The 23,873-nt window shown below is 46.9% G+C and overlaps 1 protein-coding gene across 1 annotated transcript; it reads left to right on the top strand.

Moving 5' to 3' along the window:
- Positions 1–5,193: 5,193 nt before the first annotated feature.
- On the top strand, positions 5,194–23,590 carry LOC144279965 (kallikrein-14-like). Its single transcript, XM_077841668.1, has 6 exons — positions 5,194–5,239; positions 16,724–16,813; positions 19,783–19,948; positions 21,908–22,161; positions 22,835–22,971; positions 23,423–23,590. The coding sequence occupies exons 1-6, from the start codon at positions 5,194–5,196 to the stop codon at positions 23,588–23,590; spliced, it is 861 nt and encodes a 286-aa protein (XP_077697794.1).
- Positions 23,591–23,873: the final 283 nt, after the last annotated feature.

The following is a 23,873-nucleotide window of genomic DNA, read 5'->3' as shown; positions in this document are numbered from 1 at the left end:
CAAAAGTCAAGAGATTGGCTCTAAAAATCATGAGATTGGATTAAAAATTATGAGCCTGGTTTTAAAATGCCCTAAATCGCGCCCAGGTCTTTGTTCTGGTCTCTTGCATTGACGGGGGTGGCGTACGCGGCTATAACTGCTCTGACGTCACCAAGTCTGACGTCCCATGGAGTTCAAACTTTGTCACACGGTGCTACAGCAACATAGCTACCATGCCTGTCTAAATGTACTGAATGCTGCCTCAGCACAGGGCATGGATTTCACTAGATGCTCTTTCAAGGTGCCTTCCATCCCTACATTTCTATCACTTTATGGGTAGCACAAAATAGAGAGAGATGGGTAGGTGAGTGGATGGATGAGTGGGTAGGTTAACATGAAATCATGAGAAAATGAGAACAGCCAGACTGAGTCAAACCAAAGGTCCATCTAGCCCAGTATCCTGTCTTCCAACAGTGGCCACTGCCAGGTGCCCCAGAGGGAATGAACAGAACAGGGAATCATCAAGGGATCCATCCCAGGTCACCCATTCCCAGCTTCTGGCAAACAGAGGCTAGGGACACCATCCCTGCCTATCCTGGTTAATAGCCATTGATGGACCTATCCTCTGTGAATTTAACTAGCTCTTTTATGAACACTGTTATAGTCTTGGCCTTCACAACATCCTCTGGCAAGGAGTTCCACAGACTGACTGCACATTGTGTGAAGAAATACTTCCTTGTGTTTGATTTAAACCTGCTGCCTATTAATTTCATTGGGTGACCCCTAGTTCTTGAGTTATGAGAAGGAGTAAATAATGCTTCCTTATTTATGGATGGATAGATAGATCCTGCATGGACATGTGGAAATGGCTAGGTGACACTGGAGGTCTTTTCCATCCCTACATGTCTATGATTCTATTGACTATATAGAATATTAAATATATTATTAAAATTAGTATTCAATGTCACATAAAGGTCTAGAAGAAATCAATCAAAATAATCAAGTTGAAACAAAATTTTGGAACCTTATTCAAATAAATCGTTTTCACATCATCAAAACAGATTTTTCCCATCCAAAATATCAAAATTGACACAGAGAATTGGGCAGAAAATGGATTTTTCTCTTCGCTGGCAATTTTGGGAAAAAAATCATTTGGGATCAACCAAAACATTTTGTTTGATCTGAAACTAAACGTTTCATTTGGACATTCAGCATTTTTAAACTTTTTTTTTTCAAATTAAAAGTTAAAGGAAATGTATAAACAGTCATTTGGAAGTGAAAATTGGGAACTGTTTTGTTCGGAAATTTTAGAAACAAAATGTTTTGATTTTTTTGGATTTTTTGGGGCGGTGTGTGTTATTTTTTGATGGAAACAATTCAGCAAAATTGACACATTCATCTTCTATAAAATGATAGTCAGTTATTACTGGTGGGTCCACCAGTGGCCAATAAGAGCAGCCCAGATTATTGAGTCGGGCTGCCACACATTCTTTCCTCCTTTCCCGTTTCTCTGTTTCCTGATGTCTTACTTGGGTCTTGAAACGCTGGGATCCTTCCCACAAGGTCCTTCTCCATTTTAGTGGGTGGAGGGTTTGGGTTTCCCATATGTCCTCAACGACAGAGCAGGCAAACAGAGAGACAGTTTCTCTCAATGGCTGAGAAGACAGATGAAGGCTACAGAAGGATGGCGATCTCTTGGTTTCCTGGTGTTTGGATGAAGACCCTCATCCTGCCAAGCACTGTGTGGACACTGGTGTGGAACGGCATTTCCACACAGGGTCCCTGGGGTGGGGGGGCGGGGGGCCATGGGGCTATGCCCTCCCACTTTTTACTGGCCGTAAGGGTGAGCAACAATGGTGAGCAACAGAGAGGAATGAGAGAGTGTTGGGATTTATGGGGGGAAGAGGTGGTGCGAAGGCGAGGCCTCAGGGGGAAGGAGCAGGACTAGGCCGGGAGATTGGGGGAAGGGGTGGTAAGCGGGCGGGAGATCAGGGGAAGGGGCGGCACGGGGGAGGGGCCTCAGGTGGAAGGGGAGGCTCAAGGGCGGAGCCACTGTTGAGACATGGGTGGCCCCCACTTTTAGGGAGCTTCTGTTGCCCCAGTCTCCACATTAAAAGAAATCGCGTATGTCGTCAGATGTTCGGCTGTGTGGGTGTGTTCTCTCTGCGTGCTGCACTGGCTCTGGGCAGATAGCCCATAAAGCAGGCTCCGATCAAATTTCCCAGTGAGACCACAAAACTCGGTTTTCAGCGAACGCGCCCAGCCAGCTTTATTGTCGACAAAGCATGGTAACAGCACCTGGCAGACTCTATGAGGATACTAAGACGTGTATGCCCTTGACAATGGATGCAGCTCAGTCAGTGGTAGGACCTTCCACTGCCCCCTTGGCCGGCCAAAGACACTGCCTCTGAGATACATCTTTATACACAGATACAAACAAAAAACTTATTGCCCCGACGTATCAGGGTGCCACCCTCTGATGTATTAGGGCGCCAACCATTACCTTGTACATATTGGTTTGATCAAAACATCTCGATCCATCATGCTGTCATCCTGACCTTATCCTTCAGATGGATCACGGTGTTCTTGTTATCTTTGGAGAATGTGTTTGGTATAAAGGTGTTCTGGGATCATCTTTCTGGCATGTGTTTGTGGATATTTTCTTGCGCCTAACATTACTTAGGAATGTGTCTTTTTGCAATATCAGCCCTGGTCTTGCCAGACTCTGTGAGCGGGGCCTGCCTCTTTCTCACAACTTAACATTGCTTTATATCAGTAAAGTTCTGACTACTTTAGCCCAGGTCTCAGGCCTCATACCAGGCCTCTGATACATGGGCTTATGTTTCAGGCCCTCCTCTTACTATAGCACACTGCTGTAGTATTCCACATTCATATCCATGTCCAAGTCCTGTGGTGATCGGTGAAGGGACAGCGATGACCAGAAGCTCCTAGTCAGTGACCAGCACACAGGCTGCGGCTGTCAGAGGGCCATTTTTGCATTTGAATGGAGGCAGGCCTGCAACTCAGCAGCCGGAAAGCAACTGAGGAGCTGTTTTTACGGCCCACTCCGCTCCCCTGCATGAGCAGGACATGGGCAGTCTGACCTAGAGCTCAAAGCAGGAGTTGGGAAATCAGGCCAGGCTACGTATCGGGAGGTCAGAGTCCGAGGCAGGCCCAAGAGCAAACCCAGAGTCGAGTGTTGGGAGGCAGGTTCTGGTTACCAGGAGATCAGAGGTAGGAGCCAAACTTGAGAGCAGAACCAGGGATCAATACCCAGAGTTACGCCGGGTCAGGATACCAGAAAGAGGATGAGGGTGAGGAAAAGGAAGGCACACACTCCACAGCAGAGTGGAAGGTTCAGGGAGTCACTTTCGGCAATGGAGAAGGTGCCGTTCCAAGGGCTAAATCCTGCCAGGTTCCCCTGCAGAGGACAGAGGCGGGAACAAAGGCTGGCTTGCTTCCACAGCTCCCCGGGATCCAACCTACTGAAGCCAGGTGTTTGAGGGCAGAGAGAGTCGCCTAGATGCCGATACGTGGGGCAGCTCCCCAGATACGGCAATCACGTTGACTCACAGAGACAGCCTATTTCTCTGGCATATAAAGTGACCCATCCTGGAGGATTCTTAGTTTTGTCCAAGACATAACCGCTGGAGCTTGTCCTACTCCCGAGGGTCCCCCACCAGGAGCTCCAGGTGAAGCAGGGCCAGTCCAGTCCCTGTGCTTGGGATGCCTGGCTGGGGCATCAGGGCGCTGGGGTGGAAAGGAGATAGCTGTGGTTTGGGGAGCAACATAGGGTGGTGGCTTGGGGCATCTTGCAGTTATTGGGGTGATTATGGGCTGCCAGTGGGATCACTCTGTTTTCGGGGTATTAATGGGATGAAATGGGGGCTCTGTTTTGTTATTGGAGGTGATTATGAGGTACGAGGGGGCATTGCTCTATTATTGGGATGATTATGGGTTGTGACAGGGCATTGCTCTTTATTGGGTGTGACTATCATAGAATCATAGAATATCAGACTTGGAAGGGACCTCAGGAGATCATCTAGTCCAAACCCCTGCTCAAAGCCGGACCAATCCCCAATTTTTTTTGCCCCAGATCGCTAAATGGCCCCCTCAAGGACTGAACTCACAACCCTGGGTTTAGCAGGCCAATGCTCAAACCACTGAGCTATCCCTCCCCCAAATGGATATGAGGGGGCATTTCTCTGTTATTGGGATGATTATGGGATATGAGGGGCATTGCTGTGTTATTGGGGGTGATTATGGGGTACAAGAGGGCATTGCTCTTTATTGGGGGTGATTATGGGTTACGAGGGGGCACTGCTCTGTTATTGGGGTGATTGTGGGGTGCAACACGGCATTTATCTGTTATTGGGGATGATTATGGTGTCCTAAGGTGCATTGCTCTGTTATTGGGGGGATTATGGGGTGGAATGAGGCACTCAGTGAAGATGGATGGCTTGGCAGTGTGGCTGCTCAGCTGGCACTTGGAAGACATGGCTTCTAATCTCTGGTCTGCTGCTGCATCCCTGTCGGACCTTGGCCCAATCGCTTAGCCTCTCTGTGCCTCAGTTTCTCACTCTCTACAATGGGGATCATAGCACTGCCCGGCCTCACCTGTGGGGATAAATAAGGTAAAAATTGGGAGGTGCTCGGATACTACTGTAATGGGGGCCAGATACCACCTGAGATCTATTAATTTCTCTGTTATTAAGCTGGTCGTGGGCTTTCGCCCTCCTCTGTTACTGTTAGAAGGAAAACTAGGGGGAGAGGGGTGGGCTCAGGCCAGCTCATGGAAATCGTTGTCATCTGGCTTGACTTTTAGTTTCTCTCCCCATCCCTGCCAACAGATCAGATCTTTTCATGGAACATGCCCCTGGGGGTCACTTGGACCAGGCTGAAGTGGAAGATGGAGCTGAGTTGGGGGAGACTGGGCCCCCATTGCCAGCAGATGATCACAGTGCGTTTCCCCTCCCCATGTCGGGCAGTGCTATCATCCTCCTAGTACAGGCGGGGCAGCCAAGGTGCAGAGAAACCGCTTGCTCATGGGAGTTTGTGGAAGAACAGAGACTCAAGACTGACTTTCCTGAATCCTAAGTGTGCACCTTCCCCACGAGGCATCCATCCTCCTCAAGATGCCAGTGGCCAACGATTCCCTTTTGATCTCTTTCCCTGCAGTAAAGCCAGTGACTCCGACGACTGTATCCAACCACCATGGAGCTGCTGATCATCGCAATGCTGGTAGTCAGGGCAGCAGCAGGTAGGCAAAAGAGTCAAGCGAGAAGCCAAAGTTGGGTTGGGTGAGAAGGTTCTGCAGTTTCACCACAGGCCCTTCCAGGAATGTCTCAGAGATGTTGCTTAAGACAGGTTCCTGCTCATGAAGAGCGAAGTTCCTGGCAGTCCCATTATCAGTTCCACAAGTTGCAAAAGGGAATTAATGCATTCAGGCCTTAGCTCTGATTATTCTTTATTGTTTGACGAGCAGGCAGGGAGCCATGATTTCACAATTTGTTTGCGTCCTGAATCACGGCAGAAGGAAAGGGAGGGTGGTGAAGCACTGGAATGGGTTACCTAGGGAGGTGGTGGAATCTCCATCTGTCAAGGTTTTTTCCCTACTCTGTACTCTAGGGTACAGATGTGGGGACCTGCATGAAAGACCCCCTAAGCTTATTCTTACCAGTTTAGGTTAAAACTTCCCCAAGGTACAAACTTTGCCTTGTCCTTGAATAGTATGCTGCCACTACCAAGAGTTTTAAACAAAGAACAGGGAAAGAGACCACTTGGAGATGCCTTCCCCAAAAATATCCCCTCCCAAAGCCCTACACCCCCTTTCCTGGGGAAGGCTTGATAATAATCCTCACCAATTGGTGAACACAGACCCAAACCCTTGGATTTTAAGAACAATGAAAAATCAATCAGGTTCTTAAAAGAAGAATTTTAATTAAAGAAAAGGTAAAAGAATCACCTCTGTAAAATCAGGATGGTAAATACCTTACAGATTCAAATCAGATTCAAACACAGAGAATCCCTCTAGGCAAAACTTTAAGTTACAAAAAGACACAAAAACAGGAATATACATTCCCTCCAGCACAGCTTATTTTACAAGCCATTAAACAAAAGAAAATCTAAAGCATTTTCTAGCTAGATTACTTACTAACTTTACAGGAGTTATAAGGCTGCATTTCTGATCTGTTCCCGGCAAAAGCATCACACAGACAGACCAAACCCTTTGTTCCCCCCCTCCAGATTTGAAAGAATCTTGTCCCCTCATTGGCCATTTTGGATCAGGTGCCTGCAGGGTTACCTTAGCTTCTTAACCCTTTACAGGTGAAAGGATTTTGCCTCTGGCCAGGAGGGATTTTATAGCACTGTATAAAGAAAAGTGATTACCCTTCCCTTTACATTTATGACACCATCCTTAGAGGTTTTTAAGGTCAGGCTTGACAAAGCCCTGTCTGGGATGATTTAGTTGGGGCTTGGTCCTGCTTTGAACAGGGGGTTGGACTAGATGACCTCCTGAGGTCCCTTTCAACCCTGAGATTCTATGATTCTATGAAAGAATTTTGAAATTTCCCACAAAATAAAATGTTTTGGGGGAAAAAAATAAATCTGCTTCACTGAGATTTCAATGTCTTTGAGTTTAAAGCATATATAAAATATATAACTTTTAGAGAGCATCATTTCTAATATAATGTTAATTCTTTTAAGAAAAATGAGAAAACAAAAAATTATTTAAAGAAAATCAAATCAAAATGGCCCTTTCCGATAATGTCCAACGCTCTGGTCAGACTGCCTATGCCCTGAAGCACCATGCACCTTTTGGTGAGGAAAAGTTAGTGCATCATGGGAGTCCCTGGCTGTAAGCATCATGGGAAATGTAGTTTGATTGTGGAACTCAGGCCTCAGAGGAGACCACTTCATTTCAATCTTTTTTTTAAATGAATTTGCATCACAATCAACACATTCCTTTGGAAATTTTAAACTTTGACAAAATGCCATTTTCCAATGAGAAAACGTTCCATCTGAAAAAGTTTGATCGTTTTAATTATTTGTATTGTGGTAAAGCCTAGATACACCAGTCACTGAGCAAGGTCCTGCTCTCATGAGCACGTATAAATTGTGATTTCCAGAGATTTATAATTTAACCAAGTCTGGGGGAGTTTTCATGAGAACAGCAAAAGGCACCTCTCTAACCCCAAGGCTATTCCTTTGCAAAATATCAAGTCCCTACTACCAAGGCACTAGAGCACTTCAAAAAGTGGTTGGAGAATTGTATGAAAATTGCAAAAATGACCTATCATTCCTGAACCTCATTCTTGGAAATGGCTGAACTGGATCTTTCCAAAGCACGTTCAGAGAGCAAGTGTGGAAAATCCTAGCCTGAAGAGTTAAAGTTTGGCGAAGCTTTCAGCCACTGAAAACAGGGTTTGATCATGGAAAGTGTTTGGTAACGTTGACTCTAGGTGTTGTTACCAATACGGCCTACAATAGTTTATAATCCCTGCCAAAGGAAGTTGGTTTTACATGTAAATTCTGCCTTCCCAAATATTCAGCTCAAAGAAATTGAGAACATCATTAGTGGAGAATACCATTTACCCTGCGACTGTCCAATCCAAAAAAACAAATTATTTCCACTTCTCCCCACAAAAAAAATTGACTTTTCAGGAAAAAAAAAAAGAAATTTGAAACATTTTGATCTGGAAAAGCTGGCACAATGCTTCATGGGAGTTGTAGTATGTGGGCTTGAGGCCCCCATCCTCCTCCAATGGCCAAGTTCTGTGGTGAGACTACAACTCCCATGATACATCGCTTATGGTGAGGGGAGCTGATGGAGTTATGGGAGTCCCTGGTTGTGATGCATCATGGGAAATATAGTCCCTCTGTGGAGCACGGCCTATAGAGGAAAATGGGGCACCCAAACTGCAATACCACAGACGCATGCCAGCAGTATTTCCAAATAAAACTATTTTGGGTTTGGGGTGTTTCTGTCCATCCCTGTTAATGATGCCCCAGCCACCTCGTCTGCAGGGATAGGACACAAGACCTCCATGTGAAAAACCATGAGCCTTTCCTCTCTGAATGAAAGGATCAAACTCCATGCACCTGCAGATTCATGAGGGCAGTTGGGCAGGAACTGGAATCTTTTGTAATACATTCTGTGATCTTGAAATTTATTTTCATTCCAAAATGGAACAACCCTGGTGAGTTTTGAAATTCCCAGCAAGTTGAAATATTCCCAAAAAGAAATCTTTGTTTCTCATCAGTGGAAATGTTTCATTTTGATACCATCAGAGCGCTTCATTCCCATTTTCAATTTGTAAAGAATTAAAATACATTCAATAAGATTGTAAAATATTGAAACAGAAAGTCATTTCAAAATGAAAATTGAAACGTTCCAATCTGATAATCTCAAAAAGAACAGGAGGACTTGTGACACCTTAGAGACTAACAAATTTATTAGCGCATAAGCTTTCGTGGGTTACAGCCCACTTCATTGGATGCACAGAATGGAACATATAGTAAGAAGATAGATATATATATATATATATATATATATATACATACAGAGAAGGTGGAAGTTGCCATACAAACTGTAAGAGGCTAATTAGTTAAGATGAGCTATTATCAGCAGAAAAAAAACTTTTGTAGTGATAATCAAGATGGCCCATTTAATCAGTTGACAAGAAGGCGTGAGGATACTTAATTTAGGGAAATATACTCAATATGTGTAATGACCCAGCCACTCCCAGGCTCTATTCAAACCCAGGCTAATGGTATCTAGTTTGCATATTAATTCAAGTTTTTTTCTCCTGCCGATAATAGCTCATCTTAATTAATTAGCCTCTTACAGTTTGCATGGCAACTTCCACCTTCTCTGATGTGTGTGTGTGTATATATATATCTATATATCTATATATATCTATATATATATCTTCTTACTATATGTTCCATTCTATGCATCCGACAAAGTGGGCTGTAGTCCATGAAAGCTTATGTTCTAATAAATTTGTTAGTCTCTAAGGTGCCACAAGTCCTCCTGTTCTTTTTTGCACATACAGACTAACACGCCTGCTACTCTGAAATCTGATCATCTCAATTTCTTTCCAAACAAAATGTTGTTGAAATCAACACATTCCTTGTGAAACGTTTCCATTTCAACAAAATGTCGTTTTCTGAAGGAAAACTCTTCCACTGGACATTTTCCAACCAGTTGCACCCCTGAGCTTATACCTGTGGTGTAGCTATTAGATAGAGACCCCTTGCTAGTGCACTAGATATGCCAACTGTCTTGGGGGAAATTGATTGACAACATCTCTGATAACACAACTCTTGGGATAATATTGCTGCTGCTGGATGTTGAAGGGAAACGGGCCATGGAGGATGAATCTGAACTGAAAACAGTTTGGCCTGTCTTTATCAGCTACAATATTTACTCCTGGGGGAACTCTACACCAAAAAAAAATATAAAAATTCTGCACCAAAAATTAAAAATTCTGCACACAATATTTTAAAATTCTGCATATTTTATGTCAATATAACACAATATAATCACATCAGTTTCAATTATTTTGGTAATTTATTTCAAAATACCTGTCAGCAAGTATGTCTGTAACAAAACAGACAACAAAAAAGATTCAGGAAATGTCTTTTTGTCAAATAGGTTCCTTCCAAGCCATATAAATACAGATCTTTGAGTAATTCATTTAAACTACAATACAGAACCATATTTCCTGCCCCCCACCCCCCCACTCAGAAGCAGTGCAAAGGCTTGGGGGAGTCAGGGATAACGGAGGAACTGAAGGAGAGGGAAGGAGCCTGCAAGTGAACGTGTAAGGCAGCGTTTCCCAAACTGTGTTCCGCATGATGTGAATAGGGGTTCCGTGAAAGAATCGTAATTAAAAAAAAGGGTCTTGCACTTGATTTTTGTACTACTTTTAGATGCACTTTCCAGTTAGAAATGGCTCGTTCAAGATATTTTAAATTTCTATTTCTATATTTTGCAAAATATAATTTTACAGTCCTGTATTTTTAATTTCAGGGGTTATTACAGGGGGTCATCAGGGCTTGATGTCAGTCCAGGAGACGGAGGTGACGGAGAGCTTGGGTGACAGAGAGCGAGTTGTAGATGAAGTGGTTGGCTCTGGTTCAGCTTGAGAAGTTGATCACGTAGGCTCATTTGTTGCTGGTTGTTTTTCCTTGAAAAACATGGTGATCAGCAACTGTCGCTGTTGTCTCTTGAGCTGGTCAAACATTTCTTGATATGATCTCAAATCGTCCGTAATACTACGTGTGATTTTGAGGCTTCGTTCCATAGAGGGATCGTATTCAGAAATTAAATCATTCAAGCGTTTTGCTGCTTGGAACACTTCAGCAAATTTATGAAGGTTCCAACTTGCTGGCTCTTCCTGTTTGTTGTCATCTTCTTCATCTTCTGTAGACGATTTTATCAGTTCCTCTAACTCTTCCTTAGTCAATGTTTCTCTATGGCTCTCAATTAATTCTTCAATTTCTTCCTCAAGGGTGTCGACGAAGCCATCATCATCCACTTGCCTGGCCACCTGAACAATGCGTTTCACTTCTTTGTCAATGGTCAGGAAACCGTTAAAATCATTCACACATTCTTTCCATAGGTTTCGCCAAGATGCATTGACTGTTTCAGGCTTGATTGCATCCATTGCATGTTTAATATAAGTGATGCAATCAGCAGTGTTGAAAGACTTCCAGCACTCCATCACATTAAGATTGGGATCAGCATCTATAGCGCTACGTATCCGTGAGAACATAGGCCTTGCGTACGTGGCCTTGAAACAGCGAATCAGGCCTTGGTCGAGAGGTTGGAGGATGGAGGTGGTATTGGGGGGGAGAAAGACGACTTCAATGTCGTTATGCCCAAACCGGAGTGCCGCAGGGTGGCCAGAAGCATTTCTACGATCAGCAACACTTTAAAGTCAAGTCCTTTCTCTTGGAGGTACTGCTTGACCTCCGGAATGAAACACTTGTGAAACCAAACCAGAAATAATGCTGCCCTTTGCCCTTTTTAAAAACCAAGCTTTTTATTTGATTGCCAGAACACAGGCAGGAGATCTTTGTTCTTGCCTTTTAGGGCACAGGAATTTGCAGCCCTGCAGAGCAAGCCCGGCTTTATTAAATGCCCAGCCGCATTGCCACAAAACAACACAGTCACATGGTCTTTAGCTGCTTTGAAGCCAGGGACTTGTCTTTCTGATTTCGAAGTGTGGTTGGGCATTTTTTTCCAGAAGAGCCCAGTCTCGTCAGCATTAAAAACTTGTTCTGGAAGATAGCCCTTTTCTTCTGTGATTTTCTTTAATTGTTCGGGGTAGACTTTTGCTGCCTCTTCATTGGCAGATGCAGCTTCACCAGGAGTCTGCACGTTTTTGAGGTCGAAGCGGTTCCTAAAACTGTTAAGCCAACCTTGGCTGGCTTTGAATTCCTTCTCATCAGAAGGCTGTCCCTCTTCAGCGGGAGGTTTGAACAGAGCATAGAGGCTAAGAGCCTTTCTCGCACCGTGTTGCCATCGATAGGCACATGTTTACGGTTCATGTCTTCCCGCCATAAGTTTAATGCCTTTTCAGTCTTCACTAAAGTCTTACCACGCACCTGGCTTGTCACCTGAGCACTTTATTGGAGCACTTGATGCTACGGCTTAACAAATTTCTCTCTCTTGAATCTTGATGGCATGAATGCTAGATTGGTTGCGGCCACATTCACGTGCCACGTTGGAGACCGACATACCGTCTCTCAATAAGTCCAACACAGCCAGTTTTTCCTCCAGCGTTGGAACAGATCGCTGTTTCTTCAGCTGAGCACCAGATGAAGTAGTTGGCTTGCGTTTAGGGGCCATGTTGTACGAAAAATACGTATCTTTAAACACTAGAATCACACTCAGCGTGGCGAGATGCTCACACTATGAGAGGCACATGGGAACTGAGACTGACTGAGGGAACAGCAGATTCACGTCTCCCATCTCATGCTCACTCCGGGGCATACGCTCATTGAGTGGAATGGTGGGCGGAACCGCCCGCACTATTTACAGGCATCTTGTTATTTTTCTTTTTTTTTGCTGAGCCCGTATAGTTGAATTCGCATAAATTAAATGCACGGATGATGCAACTCACCTGTACTAGTGACAAGGGATGGAAAAAGCGCTGACTGATCCTAGAGAAGAAGCTGTGACAGAGGAGAGATTGACAAAGGGTGAGACAGTTTATGCTCATAAACCACACCTGGTTGGAAAATAAGGCTCCCAGTCCATGTTGAAACGTTACGTTTCTTTAATGAAAGCATGTCATTTCTATAATCCTGCATCTTGGCCAGGGGTTAGACAGGAGGCCGCTTGCGGTGACTTCTAAGCCTCTGATACTACAATACTGTGATAATGTCAAAAACCTTTAACGCCAAGTGTGTACATAACAGAAGCACCCAAAAGAGGACAGGTGTTTAGAAATGTGTCACCTTTTCTAGCACACTCAGCGGAAGAGGGCTCAGGGAACAAACCAGAATCTTTAGCCTGCTTCTTTGAACATTAATCTGATCCTGAATAAGTAATGTACGACGTACTATGTTAAAGTTCTATTGTAACTTTGCCTTAATAAAATGTTTCAGAAAAGCACAAACAAATGTTTCATGTCAGCATTGTCATTTTGAGTAATTGAGTTTTGACTTTGATATTACATTAAACTATGAAATCTAAGATCCTGGGGGAAACTTTCTAACTCTAAGCAGAGTTTAGCACTGGAAGAGATTACCTGGGATGGTGGTGAAATCTTCATCGTTGGAGGTGTTTAAGAACAGGTTACAGAGTAGCAACCGTGTTAGTCTGTATTCGCGAAAAGAACAGGAGGACTTGTGGCACCTTAGAGACTAACCAATTTATTTGACCATAAGCTTTTGTGAGCTACAGCTCACTTCATCAGATGTTCTTTTTAAGAACAGGTTAGACATTCACCTGTCTGGGATGGTCTAAATGTACCAAATGCTGCCTCAGCGCGGGGCAGGGACTTCACTAAATGATCTTTCAAGGTCCCTTCCATCCCTACATTTCTATGATTTTATGGATAGCATAGAATACAGGGGGATGGGTAGGTGGGTGGATGGATGAATGAATGGATGAGTGGGTGGAGGAGTGATAGGGTGGGCGGATAGATGGATCCTGCATGGACATGATGTAGAAATAGTTTGGTCACATTTGAGATCTCTTCCATCCCAACAGTTCTGTGGTTGTATCGACTATATAGAATATAGAATATTAAATATATTATTAAAATTAATATTTTAATGTCACATAAAGGCCTAGAAGAAATCAATCAAAATGATCGAGTCAAAACAAATATTAGAACCTTATTGAAAAGAATTGTTTTCACATCACCAAAACAAGACGATCATTTTGGCTTTTTCCCATCAAAAATATCAAAATTGACACTGACAATTCGGCAGATAACGGATTCTTCTGTTCACTAGCAATTTTGGAACAAAAAAATCATTTGGGGTCAACCAAAACATTTTGTTTGACCTGCAACTAAACATTTCATTTGGACGTTGAATATTTATAAACATTTTTATTTTTTTAAAATAAAAGTTAAAGGATATTTCTAAACAAAAAGTCATTGGGAAGTGAAAACTGGGAAATGTTTTGTTTGGAAATTTTTGAAACAAAATATTTTGATTTTTTTGGAGTATTATTTTTTCAGCTAAACAATTCAGCAAAACTGACATGACAGTCTTCCATGAAATGGTAGCCAGTTACTGCTGGTGGACCTGCAGGTGGCCAATAAATCCAATCTGGGATCCACGGATTCCACCACAGTGGGGCAGACGGTTCCCAGTGGAAGCGGCGGATCTGGATTATTGAGTCGGGCCACACGGCATTCTTTCCTCCTTTCCCATTTCTCCATTTCCTGTTGTCTTCCTTGGGTCTCGTAACCGTGGGATCCTTCCCACAAGGTCCTTCTCCATTTCAGTCGGTGAAGGGCTTGGGTTTCCCATAACCCCTCAATGGCAGAGCAGGCGGACGAAGAGACAATTTCTCTCAATTTCGATGATGACAGATGAAGGGTATAGTAGGATGGCAATCTCCTCTCACCTCGGTTTCCTGGCATTTGGATGAAGACCCTCATTCTGCCAAGCACCGCATGGACCCTGGTGTGCAAGGGCATCTCCATGCAGGGGCACTGGAACAGGCAGGGCCAAGGGGCCATGGCCCTCCCAGTTTCTACTGCCATTGTGGGGCATTTTCCTGGTTTATACAGGTCCCTGGTGAGATGGGCTAGTGAAAGGATCTGAGTCCTGGCTCCCACTTCCTTTCCCCAGAAGCCTGCCTGACCTCCAGGGCTCCCCTTCCATCTCCTGTGTGGCAGAGTCCTCGTAACCCCAACAGGGCTGGGCCCAGGATTCCTGGGGGGGCTCCACCCCCAACCTTGTTGTGGTCACTTAGGGAGGGGCCAGGGTGTCCCCACTCTGGGGTGCTCTCTGCACACTGGTGCTTCCCTGACCCCCTGATCATTACATACAGGTCAAAGCAAAGACTATTTATTACACAGCAACCAATTTAAAAAATTAAGGGAAAAATGGGAAAGGTGAAAGGAAAACCTGTCACGCCGCTCTGTGGCATGGGGACGTCACAGCCAGCCTCTCTGGGATGTCAGGGCAGTTCAGCCTGTTCCTCACACGTCCCAGGCCCCTTCCCAGGCCCTGGCTGTGCTGATGCTGTGGGTCGGACACTTGCTCTGGCGGTGGTCACACGCCCTCAGGCTCTGGGTGGCAGGACACTTCTTCCCAGTGTCAACCCCCCCATCGAGGTTACGATCCCCCTCCCAGTCTGGCCTGCCAGACCTCTTGACTGGGGGCGTCTCCCTGTGCTGGGCCCACTGCCCAGGGTCCCCCTCACGCTCCCCAGCTGCTCGTTGCACCTGGCTCCGGACGGCTCCAGTTCCAGCTCCACAATGCCTCAGCACGGCTGCTGCTGCTGCTCTGCCGCCAGCCTCCTGGGCTGCTTTTCTGGCCCCTCTGGCTCCGGTTCCTGCACCTCTCTTCCCAGCACTGACCTGCTCCCTGGGCTGCTTCTCTGCTTCTCTGGCTGGCGCGGCCCTGCTCCCCAGCTCAGCTAGGGCCTCTGTCTCTCTGCTTAGCTCAGCCCCACTCTGTCTGACCCAGGCAATTCCAGCTCACAGGGAGGATGGGACCCTCCTGACTCCCTCATTGGCCTGTCAATCTCAGGGTCCTGATTTCGATCAACCCTTCCCCTTCCTTTTAGTCCTGGGAGCTAGCCAACCAAAATCCCAACTGAGTTTTAGTAAGGGGCCAACAGTCCCCTTACACCAGGAAGAGGAAGAGGAAGAGGATGAAGAAGGAACACGCTCCATAACAGGGTGGAAGGTTCAGGGAGTCGCTTTCGGCAATGGAGAAGGTGCCGTTCCAAGGGCTAATTCCTGTCAGGATCCCCAGCACAGGACAGAGTCAGGAACAAAGCCTTGTTCCTGCAACTCCCCCGGATAAAACGTACTGGAGCATGAGGGCGGAGGGAGTTGCCTGCATGCTGACATGTGGGGCAGCTCCCAAGATATGGCAATCACATTGACTCACAGGGACAGCCCATTTCCCCAGCATAAAAATGGCCCATCCCAAAGGATCCTTACTTTTGTCCAAGACACAACCGCCGGAGCCTCTTCTGCTCCCGAGGGCCCTCCACCAGGAGCTACAGGTGAAGCAGGGCCAGTCCAGCCTCTGTTGTTGGGATGTCTTGTTGGGGGGCGGGTCATGGTGGTGGGGTGAAAAGGAGATAGCTGTGGTTTGGGGAGCAACATAGTGTGGTGGACTGGGACATCATGCTGTTATGGGGGTAATTATGGGCTGCCAGGGGGCATTGCTCCATTTTGGGGATGTTGATGGGAGGGAGTTAGGGCTCTGCTCTGTTATTGGGGGTGATTATGAGGTACGAGGAGGTATTGCTCTTTTATTGGGGAGATTACGGGCTGGAATGGGGAAATTAATGAAGACGTTTGGTGGTTTGGCTGCTCAGCTGGTACTTGGAAGACATGGCTTCTAATCTCTGTTCTGCTGCTGCATCTCTGTAGAACCTTGGCCCAATCACTTATCCGCTCTATGCCTCACTTTCCCCATATGTACAATGGGGATCATAGTCCTGCCCTGCCTCACCAAGGAGCTGTGTGGATAAATAGGTCAAAGACTGGGAGGTGCTCAGATACTACCATAATGAGGGCAGATAACACTTTAGTTAATTTCTCTGTATTTAAGCTGGTCATGGGGGTTTCGCCTTCCTCTGTTATTGGGGTGACATGTTAGAAGAGAAACTAGTGGGAGAGGGGTGAGCTCAATCCAGCTCATGGAAATTTTGGTCATGTGGGTTGAGTTTAGTTCCCTCCCTTCCTCCCCTCCTCAGATCAGATCTTTCCATGGAACATGCTCCTGGGGGTGACTGGGACCGGGCAAAAGTGGAAGATGGAGCTGAGTTGGGGGAGACTGGGCCCCCATTGCCAACAGACGATCACAGTGCATTTCCCCTCCCCATGTCGGGCAGTGCTATCATCTCCTGGTACAAGCAGGGTAGTGGAGTTTCAGAGAAACCACTTGCTTTTGAGAGCCTGTGGAAGAACAGGGACTCAAGCCTGGCGTTTCTGAATCCTAAGGGCGCACTTTCCCCGCGAGGCATCTGTCTTCCTCTAGATGCCCATGGCCAACGATTCCCTTTTGATCTCTTTACCTGCAGTAAAGCCAGTGACTCCGACGACCGTATCCATTGCCACAACCGACATGGAGCTGCTGATCATCGCAATGCTGGTAGTCGGGGCAGCCGCAGGTAGGAAGAAGAGTCAAGCGAGAAGCCACAGTTGGGTTGGGTGAGAAGGTTCTGCAGTTTCACTGCAGGCCCTTCCAGGAATGTCTCAGAGACTTTGCTTAATACAGGTTGCTGCTTATGAAAATCCAAGTTCCCAGCAGTCCTGTTATCAATTTCATGGGTTGCGAAAGGGAATTAATATGTTCAGGCCTCGTCTCTGATTATTCTTTATTGTTTGTAGTTCAGGCAGGTAGCCATGAGTTCACAATCTGTTTTCATCCCAAATCAGGAGAGAAGGAAAGAATTTTGAAATTTCCCACAATAGAAAATGGTTTTTGGGGAAACAAATAAATCTGTTTCACTCAGATTTCGATGTCTTTAAATTTAAAGCATATGTAAAAAAATATAACTTTTAGAGAGCATCATTTCTAATATAATGTTAATTCTTTTAAGAAAAATATGGAAACAAAAATTATTTAAAAAAAGAAAAACAAATCAAAATGGCCCTTTCTGATAATGTTCAGTGCTCTGGTCAGACTGCCAATCTCATGAAGCAGCATGCACCACTTGGTGAGGAGAAGTTTATGCCTCATGGAAGCTTCTGGTTGTGAGGCATCATGGGAGATGTAGTTTGATTGTGGAGCCCAGTCCATTCAGGAGACGGCTTTGTTTTAAACTATTTTTAAAGAATTTGCATCACAACCAACACATTCCCACAGAAATTATCAACTTTGACAAAATGGCATTTTCCTATTGGAAAACGTTCCATCTGAAAAAGTTTGACAATTTTAAATATTTTGTGACAGGGTCAGGCCAGATGGCTACAGGAAAGTAGTGGAAGGTAGATACATTACCCCCAGATTAAGCAGGTCCCTTTTCCCTGGGTAAAATAACAGGGACTATTCCAGAACAATCAGGAACCTGCTAGAACCAGTTAAGGCAGGCAGGCTAATTAGGACATCTGTAGCCAGTTAGGAAGCTACTAGAACCAGTTAAGGCAAGTAGGCTAATCAGGGCACCTGGTTGAAAGAAAGACCTCTTTTCAGTTAGAGAGAGGCGCGTAGGAGTTGGGAGTGGGAGGACGTGCTGCTGGAGGACTAAGGAATGCAAATGCCATCAGGCATCAGGAAGAAGGTCCTGCAGTGAGGACAAAGATGGTGCTGGGGGAGGTCATGGGGAAGTGGCCCAGGGAGTTGTAGTTGTCACATAGCTGTTACAGGAGACATTGTAGACAGCTGTGATCCACAGGGCCCTGGGCTGGAACCCGGAATAGAGGGCGGGCCCAGGTTCCCCCCAGGCCCCTCCCCCCCACTCCCTATTTGACACAAGAGGAGTTGACCTGGACTGTGAGTCATATCAGAGGGGAAGGTCTCTGGCCTGTCCCCGACCAACCTGAGGGCTGCCATGACCCTTTGAGGTGAGCAAATCAGCCGGAAAGCGCAGGACCCACCAAGGCAGAGGAGGAACATTGTCACAATTTCTACTGCGGTCGTAGGTGCCAACTCCGTGGGTTCTCTGGGGCTGGAGCATCCACAGGGAAAAATTAGCGGGTGCTCCAGACCCACCGGCAGCCAAGCTCCCCCCTCCTCGCCTCCTTCTCCCAAGCCAAGCACACTGTGTCCCTGCTTCTCCCCCTCCCTCCCAGTGCTTCCCGCCCCCCGCCCCACCACCTAACTGCTGTTTGGCGGCACTTAGGACTTTCCAGGAAGGAGGGGGAGCAGTGGAGATGCGGTGCACTCAGGAGAGGAAACAGAGAAAAGGCAGGGCAGGGGCAGGGACTTGGGAGAAGGGGGTGGAATGGGGGTGTGAAGGGGACGGGGACTTTGGGGAAGGGGTGGAATAGGGGCAGGGCCAGGGGCGGTGTTGGGGGTCGAGCACACACTGGGCAGAGGAGAAGTTGGTGCCTATGATTGCGGTAAAGCCTAGAAACAGCAGTCACTGACCAACCCCTGCTCTCCTGAACATGTGTAAATTGTGTTTTCCAGAGGTTTATAATTTGACCAAATCTAGGTGAATTTTCATATGAACAGCAAAAGGCACCTCCCTGACTCCAGGGCTATTTCCTTGCAAAATTTCAAGTCCCTGCTGCCAAGGCGTTAGAGCACTTTAAAAAGTGGTTGGAAAATTGTTTGAACATTAAAAAGTGAAGGGTCCTCCTGTCCAGTCCCTGCTACCATGAGCAACTCTGTAGCAGAAATGTATTGAGCTCCATCTTCAAACTCAGGAGGCTTTCATAGAATATCAGGGTTGGAAGGGACCTCAGGAGGTCATCTAGACCAACCCCCTGCTCAAAGCAGGATCAATCCCTAATTTTCCCCCCAGATCCCTAAATGGCCCCCTCAAGGATTGAATTCACAACTGTGGCTTTAGCAAGCTAATACTCAAACCACTGAGCTATCCCTCCCCCCATATCCCGGCCCCCCTGCTCCTGTTCCACAACTTACTTCCTTCGATGGTTAGTAACCGTCTTCTAATCTCAGCCTAGATTTATCCATGGTGCTTGTCCCCATTTGTTCTTGTGCCAACGCTGGTCTCCACCTCCTGTAGATCTTCTCCCTCCCTGGTGTTCCCCCCCCCCACACACACACACACACTCTGTAATTAGAGAGAACAATCAGATGCTGGCTTGGCTTCCTTTTAGGTTAAACCAGCCAAGCTCTTTCCATCTCCCCTTGTAAGATCGGCCCTTTGTTCCCCTGACCATCCTAGCACCCTTCTCAACACCTGTTCCAGTTGGAATTCCTCTTTCTGGAACACGGGTGACGGGAATTGGAGGTTTTTGCAGTGGCATTAATGCCTAACTATCCCTACTGGAAATAGAGCCTGGTACATCGCCTGGTACAACCTCCGATCGCCTTGTGTTTTTCCACGGCCACGGGGGAGCAGCAGCTCATGGTCATCCTGCCACCGGCCAACCTGTTTGGACATGGCTGATGCTTGCCCCTCCCCCTGCCCTGAATTCAGCTGACATTTGCCACTCTCCATGGCAGCCTCAGACCCAGAGGAAAGCAGGATCATTGGGGGGAGAAACTGCGACTTCGGCTCGCGGCCCTACCAGGTGGCTCTCCTGAGGAACAGACGTGTCATCTGTGGTGGGAGCCTGATAGCCCGGAAGTGGGTGCTGACTGCTGCACACTGCGGCAGACGAGGGATCAGGTAAGTCAGTGCAGGGATGGAGGGAGAGAGGGTGATGCCTGGGAATAACCCACATCCCCAGCCCTTATCTTCGCTCTTCGTGTTCCCTATCCATGCCCAGGTCTCCCTCTGTACCCCTGAATCCGCAGCCCCATCCTCCTCCCTTTTTTCCCAGCCCACAAATCGTTTTTGTCGCTCTTCTCTGCACCCTCTGCGGTTTTCCAGCATGCTCGTTCAGATGTGCCCACCCCAGCACGGACGCAGCACGCCAGCATCGGCCTCCCCAGCGGCGTGTGCAGAGGGAAACCCACCTCCACGCTCACCAGCGTTAGGCCTTGTAGCATCCCACCGGCAGCTCATGTGCAGGTGCTTTAGGAGCTGATGGAATGGAGCAGAGCTCCGGGAAATATTTTCCCTTGACTCCAACCTGATGCTGCTGGTTCTCAACTAGGGGGTCTGTGGCCCCCTGCTGGTTTCAGGGGGTCCATTGGGCCCTATGGCTGAAGCCGGGAGCTCTGAACCGTGGTGCACCCTACGGGGCTGAAGCCCTGAGTCCCGGGGCCTCCCAGAGCGGTGAAGCTACAAGCCCTGGCGACCCAGCGGGGCTAAAGCCCAAGTGCACCCATCCCACAGTGGAAGCCTGGAGCCCCGAATGGAGGGGGGCTGTGGGGACCTCCAGGAATTTAAGCCCTGGAACAAACACCCGTCATTCCACAGAAGGGGAGAGCTTGAAAAACTGAAAGCAATTCAAGCTGCTTTTTTAGAGCTCTAAGAAGAAAAGGAGGACTTGTGGCACCTTAGAGACTAACCAATTTATTTGAGCATAAGCTTTCATGAGCTACAGCTCACTTCATCGGATGCAAGCTCTGTAAGCTCTTTAGAGCGCTGTAATTCTGCAGGTCCTGCGGATAGATCTGTCCTTCCCCTCCCCTCCTTTTCTCCTAACTCTCTTTGGCTATTACGATGAAGCTGGTATCTTTGTTGTATTTGGAAAAACTGATTAAAACGTATAAATAATACGTTAAAAATCGCAATGTCTCGTATTGGCATTTTTGAAACTTTTCGATTTTTCCATTCGCAACTTTTTCTTTCAAAGTGCCCTGTTAGTTTATTTTCAGAAATATTTTGCGACAGCTGAAACAAACTATTGCCGCCCCATTTTTCGATTCGCTTGAAAGCACAAAACTCTTAGACCCAGATTTGAAATTCTCAGTGCTCCTGCACATCGGTTTAATTTGGCATGAGCGGGCCACAGTGACCCAGGACAAGGGAAAAATAACTGAATTAAGTTGGTCCCATAAGTGGTTGAGGAGATAGCAAGTGTGAAAAATTTCAGGGGTGGGGTATATTTGCATATATAAGACAAAGCCCCTAATATTGGGACAATGCTGATATTATTGGGATGTCTGGTCACCCTACCCAAAAGCCAAGGAGAAGGAATTCATGATTTTGGTGAAAACTGCAGCTTTGATAACACCAAAGTGTCTCACAAATTAAGGGCAAAGTCATCAAATTGTTCATTTCAGCTGTGTAAAACCAGGTGTAAGAAACAATAATGTCAGCAAAATGTGCTGTGTACATGTGGCATGAGACCAAAGCATGAGATGTACAGGAACTGGGCCTGAAAATAACCAGGCCAACCATAAAGAGCATGATATCATGTAAAATGGAGGACGCACGCATCAGAATAGAGTTAAACTTGTATATAAAGTAACCAATACTTGTATTCTTCAGATCTGTGGTATGCCCATAGCCACCCCTTACAAGTGACTCTGATCAATTCTGCGGAGTGTATGCCAAGAAAAACATGAGATCAGACGAGATTGGAGTCAAACTGAGTTCTTGGAGAACTAAGAAGATGAGGTCTCGGAAGCTACTCCAGCATTGAAAATCCATTATTGGCCCAATTCTAGTTGCTTGCCCGCTATGATCTTTGAATAGCTGCCCATTGATCTCTTCCTTTGTCCTCTCTCCATGCAGCTCCCTGCGGGTGCATCTGGGGGATTATAATGTAAGGGTGAAAGAACCCACAGAACAGATACGAAGAATCCACAACTTCTTTGTGCACCCCGAATATAACGTCTTGCCTTTTGACAACGACTTCATGCTTCTGGAGCTGGATAAGCCCGCTCGTCTTAACCGCTATGTGAACACGATCAAGTTGGCTACCCGTTGTCCCTTTCCTGGAACACGATGCAGTGTGTCGGGATGGGGCACCATCAAGTCCCCCCAAAGTATGGCGTGCTGAGTGTAGAGGGAGGGGTTGAGGTTGGGCTCAGCTTGGGGAGGGGGTGGAAGCTCTTTAAGGAGACCTTGTTAATGGGCTCACAAGGGTCTTTGGCTTCTCCTGGGGGAAAATTTTCATCCAAAATGATTTTTAGTGGACAACTCAAGTTCGACAACACCAAAGTGTCCCATAAATTCGGGGCGTTTTTATTCATTTCAGAAAAAAAATTCAGAAAAAAGTGAAAACTTTGCATTTTGAAAACACAGGAAGACAGTGGCTTGATTTTTGTTCTATTTGAAACATTTCCTTTTGAAATTTCCTTTCCTTTTGTATTCAAAACCATTTTAAAACGTTACAGATGTGCTTCAAATCACAAAGAAATATTATAATATGACATGAAATACTGGATCTAAATGAAACAATTTGTTTTTTTGGCTTTTCCGTTCATCAAAAATTTCCTTTTTCGGAAAATGAACGTGGCCAGATCCCAGCTGGTGGAAATCGGCCGTCGCGCCATTGGAGTCAATGGGGCCAGATCCCAGCTGGGGTCAGTTGGCTCTAGCTCCTTTGGAGTCACTGGATCTATGCCAGTTTATACCAGTTGAGGGTCTTACACCAAATTTTCCTCTCTTGCACCTTGTTCCCTGCTCATGAGCTCCTGTTTTTCCGTCATTGCCCAGGGCAGTCCCCAGCCATCCTGCAGTGTGCAAATCTCTATAGCGTCAGCCAGGCCAGGTGCCAGGACGTTTACTGGGGCCTGATCACGGAGAACATGTTCTGTGCTGGTGTGGAACAGGGCGGCATAAGCACGTGCAAGGTAAGGGGGCATCCCGGAGAGAGGGGTCGGTGCCGGGTGTCGGAGCTCACACAGCTCAATACTCTTTATCCCCTATGACCTGCAAACCCTTCTCAGCCTGCTCCTGAGGGGCCGTCGTCACTCAGGCTCTGGCCCCAGCCAGCCTTCGTGCCCCGTGGAAGAGCAGCCGATCTGCCCTCCGGCCGCACCGAGCCCTAAGGCCCAGTCCCTGGGCCTGTCTGATCCCCAGCGCAGGTGCAGCCAACCGAACCCATTTCTGCTCTTTAAACCCTTCCTATCTGTGTGTCCCTGCCGCCCCCTGCTGGAAGGGATGAGCTCTGTGCATGTGTGTGTTCTTGTGTCTGTGTGACCCTGCTTCCCCCTGCTGGAGGGGATGGGCCCTCCTCTGCGGGGGTGTGCACACGGGGGGGCATGGCTGTGTTTTGCTGATGGCTTTGCATTGTCTTTGCAGGGGGATTCAGGAGGCCCACTGGTCTGCAATGGGCGGCTGCAGGGCGTGGTCTCCTGGGGGAAGTCTGTCTGTGCCCTGCCGGGACAGCCCAGAGTCTTCGCCAATGTCTGCAAAGCTGCCCAGTGGGTGAAGAACACCATAAGGAGGCAGTGCGCCAGACTGGACTAAGAGCTCACAGCACGTCCTGCCTGCCGCAATAACCCACCAAACATACGCCCCAGCCACGCCTCTCCTCATCTCACGGCGGCACCTGGGGGTTGCGGAATGGGGTGGGGGGAGGTGGCCTGGGTGGGATTGGGGTGGTGGAGCTGCGGTTGGGCCAGGCCTGACAAAATCCTGGGACTGGGTTAAAAATGCACAGCTGGTTTGAAAAGCATGAATGAGCCTTGAGATTGTGAGATTGCTTTAAAACCTCATGAATCAGCCTGATGTTCACAGGATTGTTTCAAAA

The sequence above is a fragment of the Eretmochelys imbricata genome, chromosome 24 (genome assembly GCF_965152235.1).
Source record: "Eretmochelys imbricata isolate rEreImb1 chromosome 24, rEreImb1.hap1, whole genome shotgun sequence".
NCBI lineage: Eukaryota > Metazoa > Chordata > Testudines > Cheloniidae > Eretmochelys > Eretmochelys imbricata.
This window is presented reverse-complemented; position numbering and strand designations above follow the sequence as displayed.

What these genes read in the sequence shown, in the direction of transcription:
- LOC144279965 (XM_077841668.1), top strand. Translation starts at nt 5,194, where the DNA reads ATGGAGCTGCTGATCATCGCAATGCTGGTAGTCAGGGCAGCAGCAG. An exon ending in GGTAGTCGGGGCAGCCGCAG is followed by an intron (nt 16,814 to 19,782) that starts GTAGGAAGAAGA and finishes TCTCCATGGCAG; the next exon opens with CCTCAGACCCAGAGGAAAGC. An exon ending in CACCATCAAGTCCCCCCAAA is followed by an intron (nt 22,162 to 22,834) that starts GTATGGCGTGCT and finishes GTCATTGCCCAG; the next exon opens with GGCAGTCCCCAGCCATCCTG.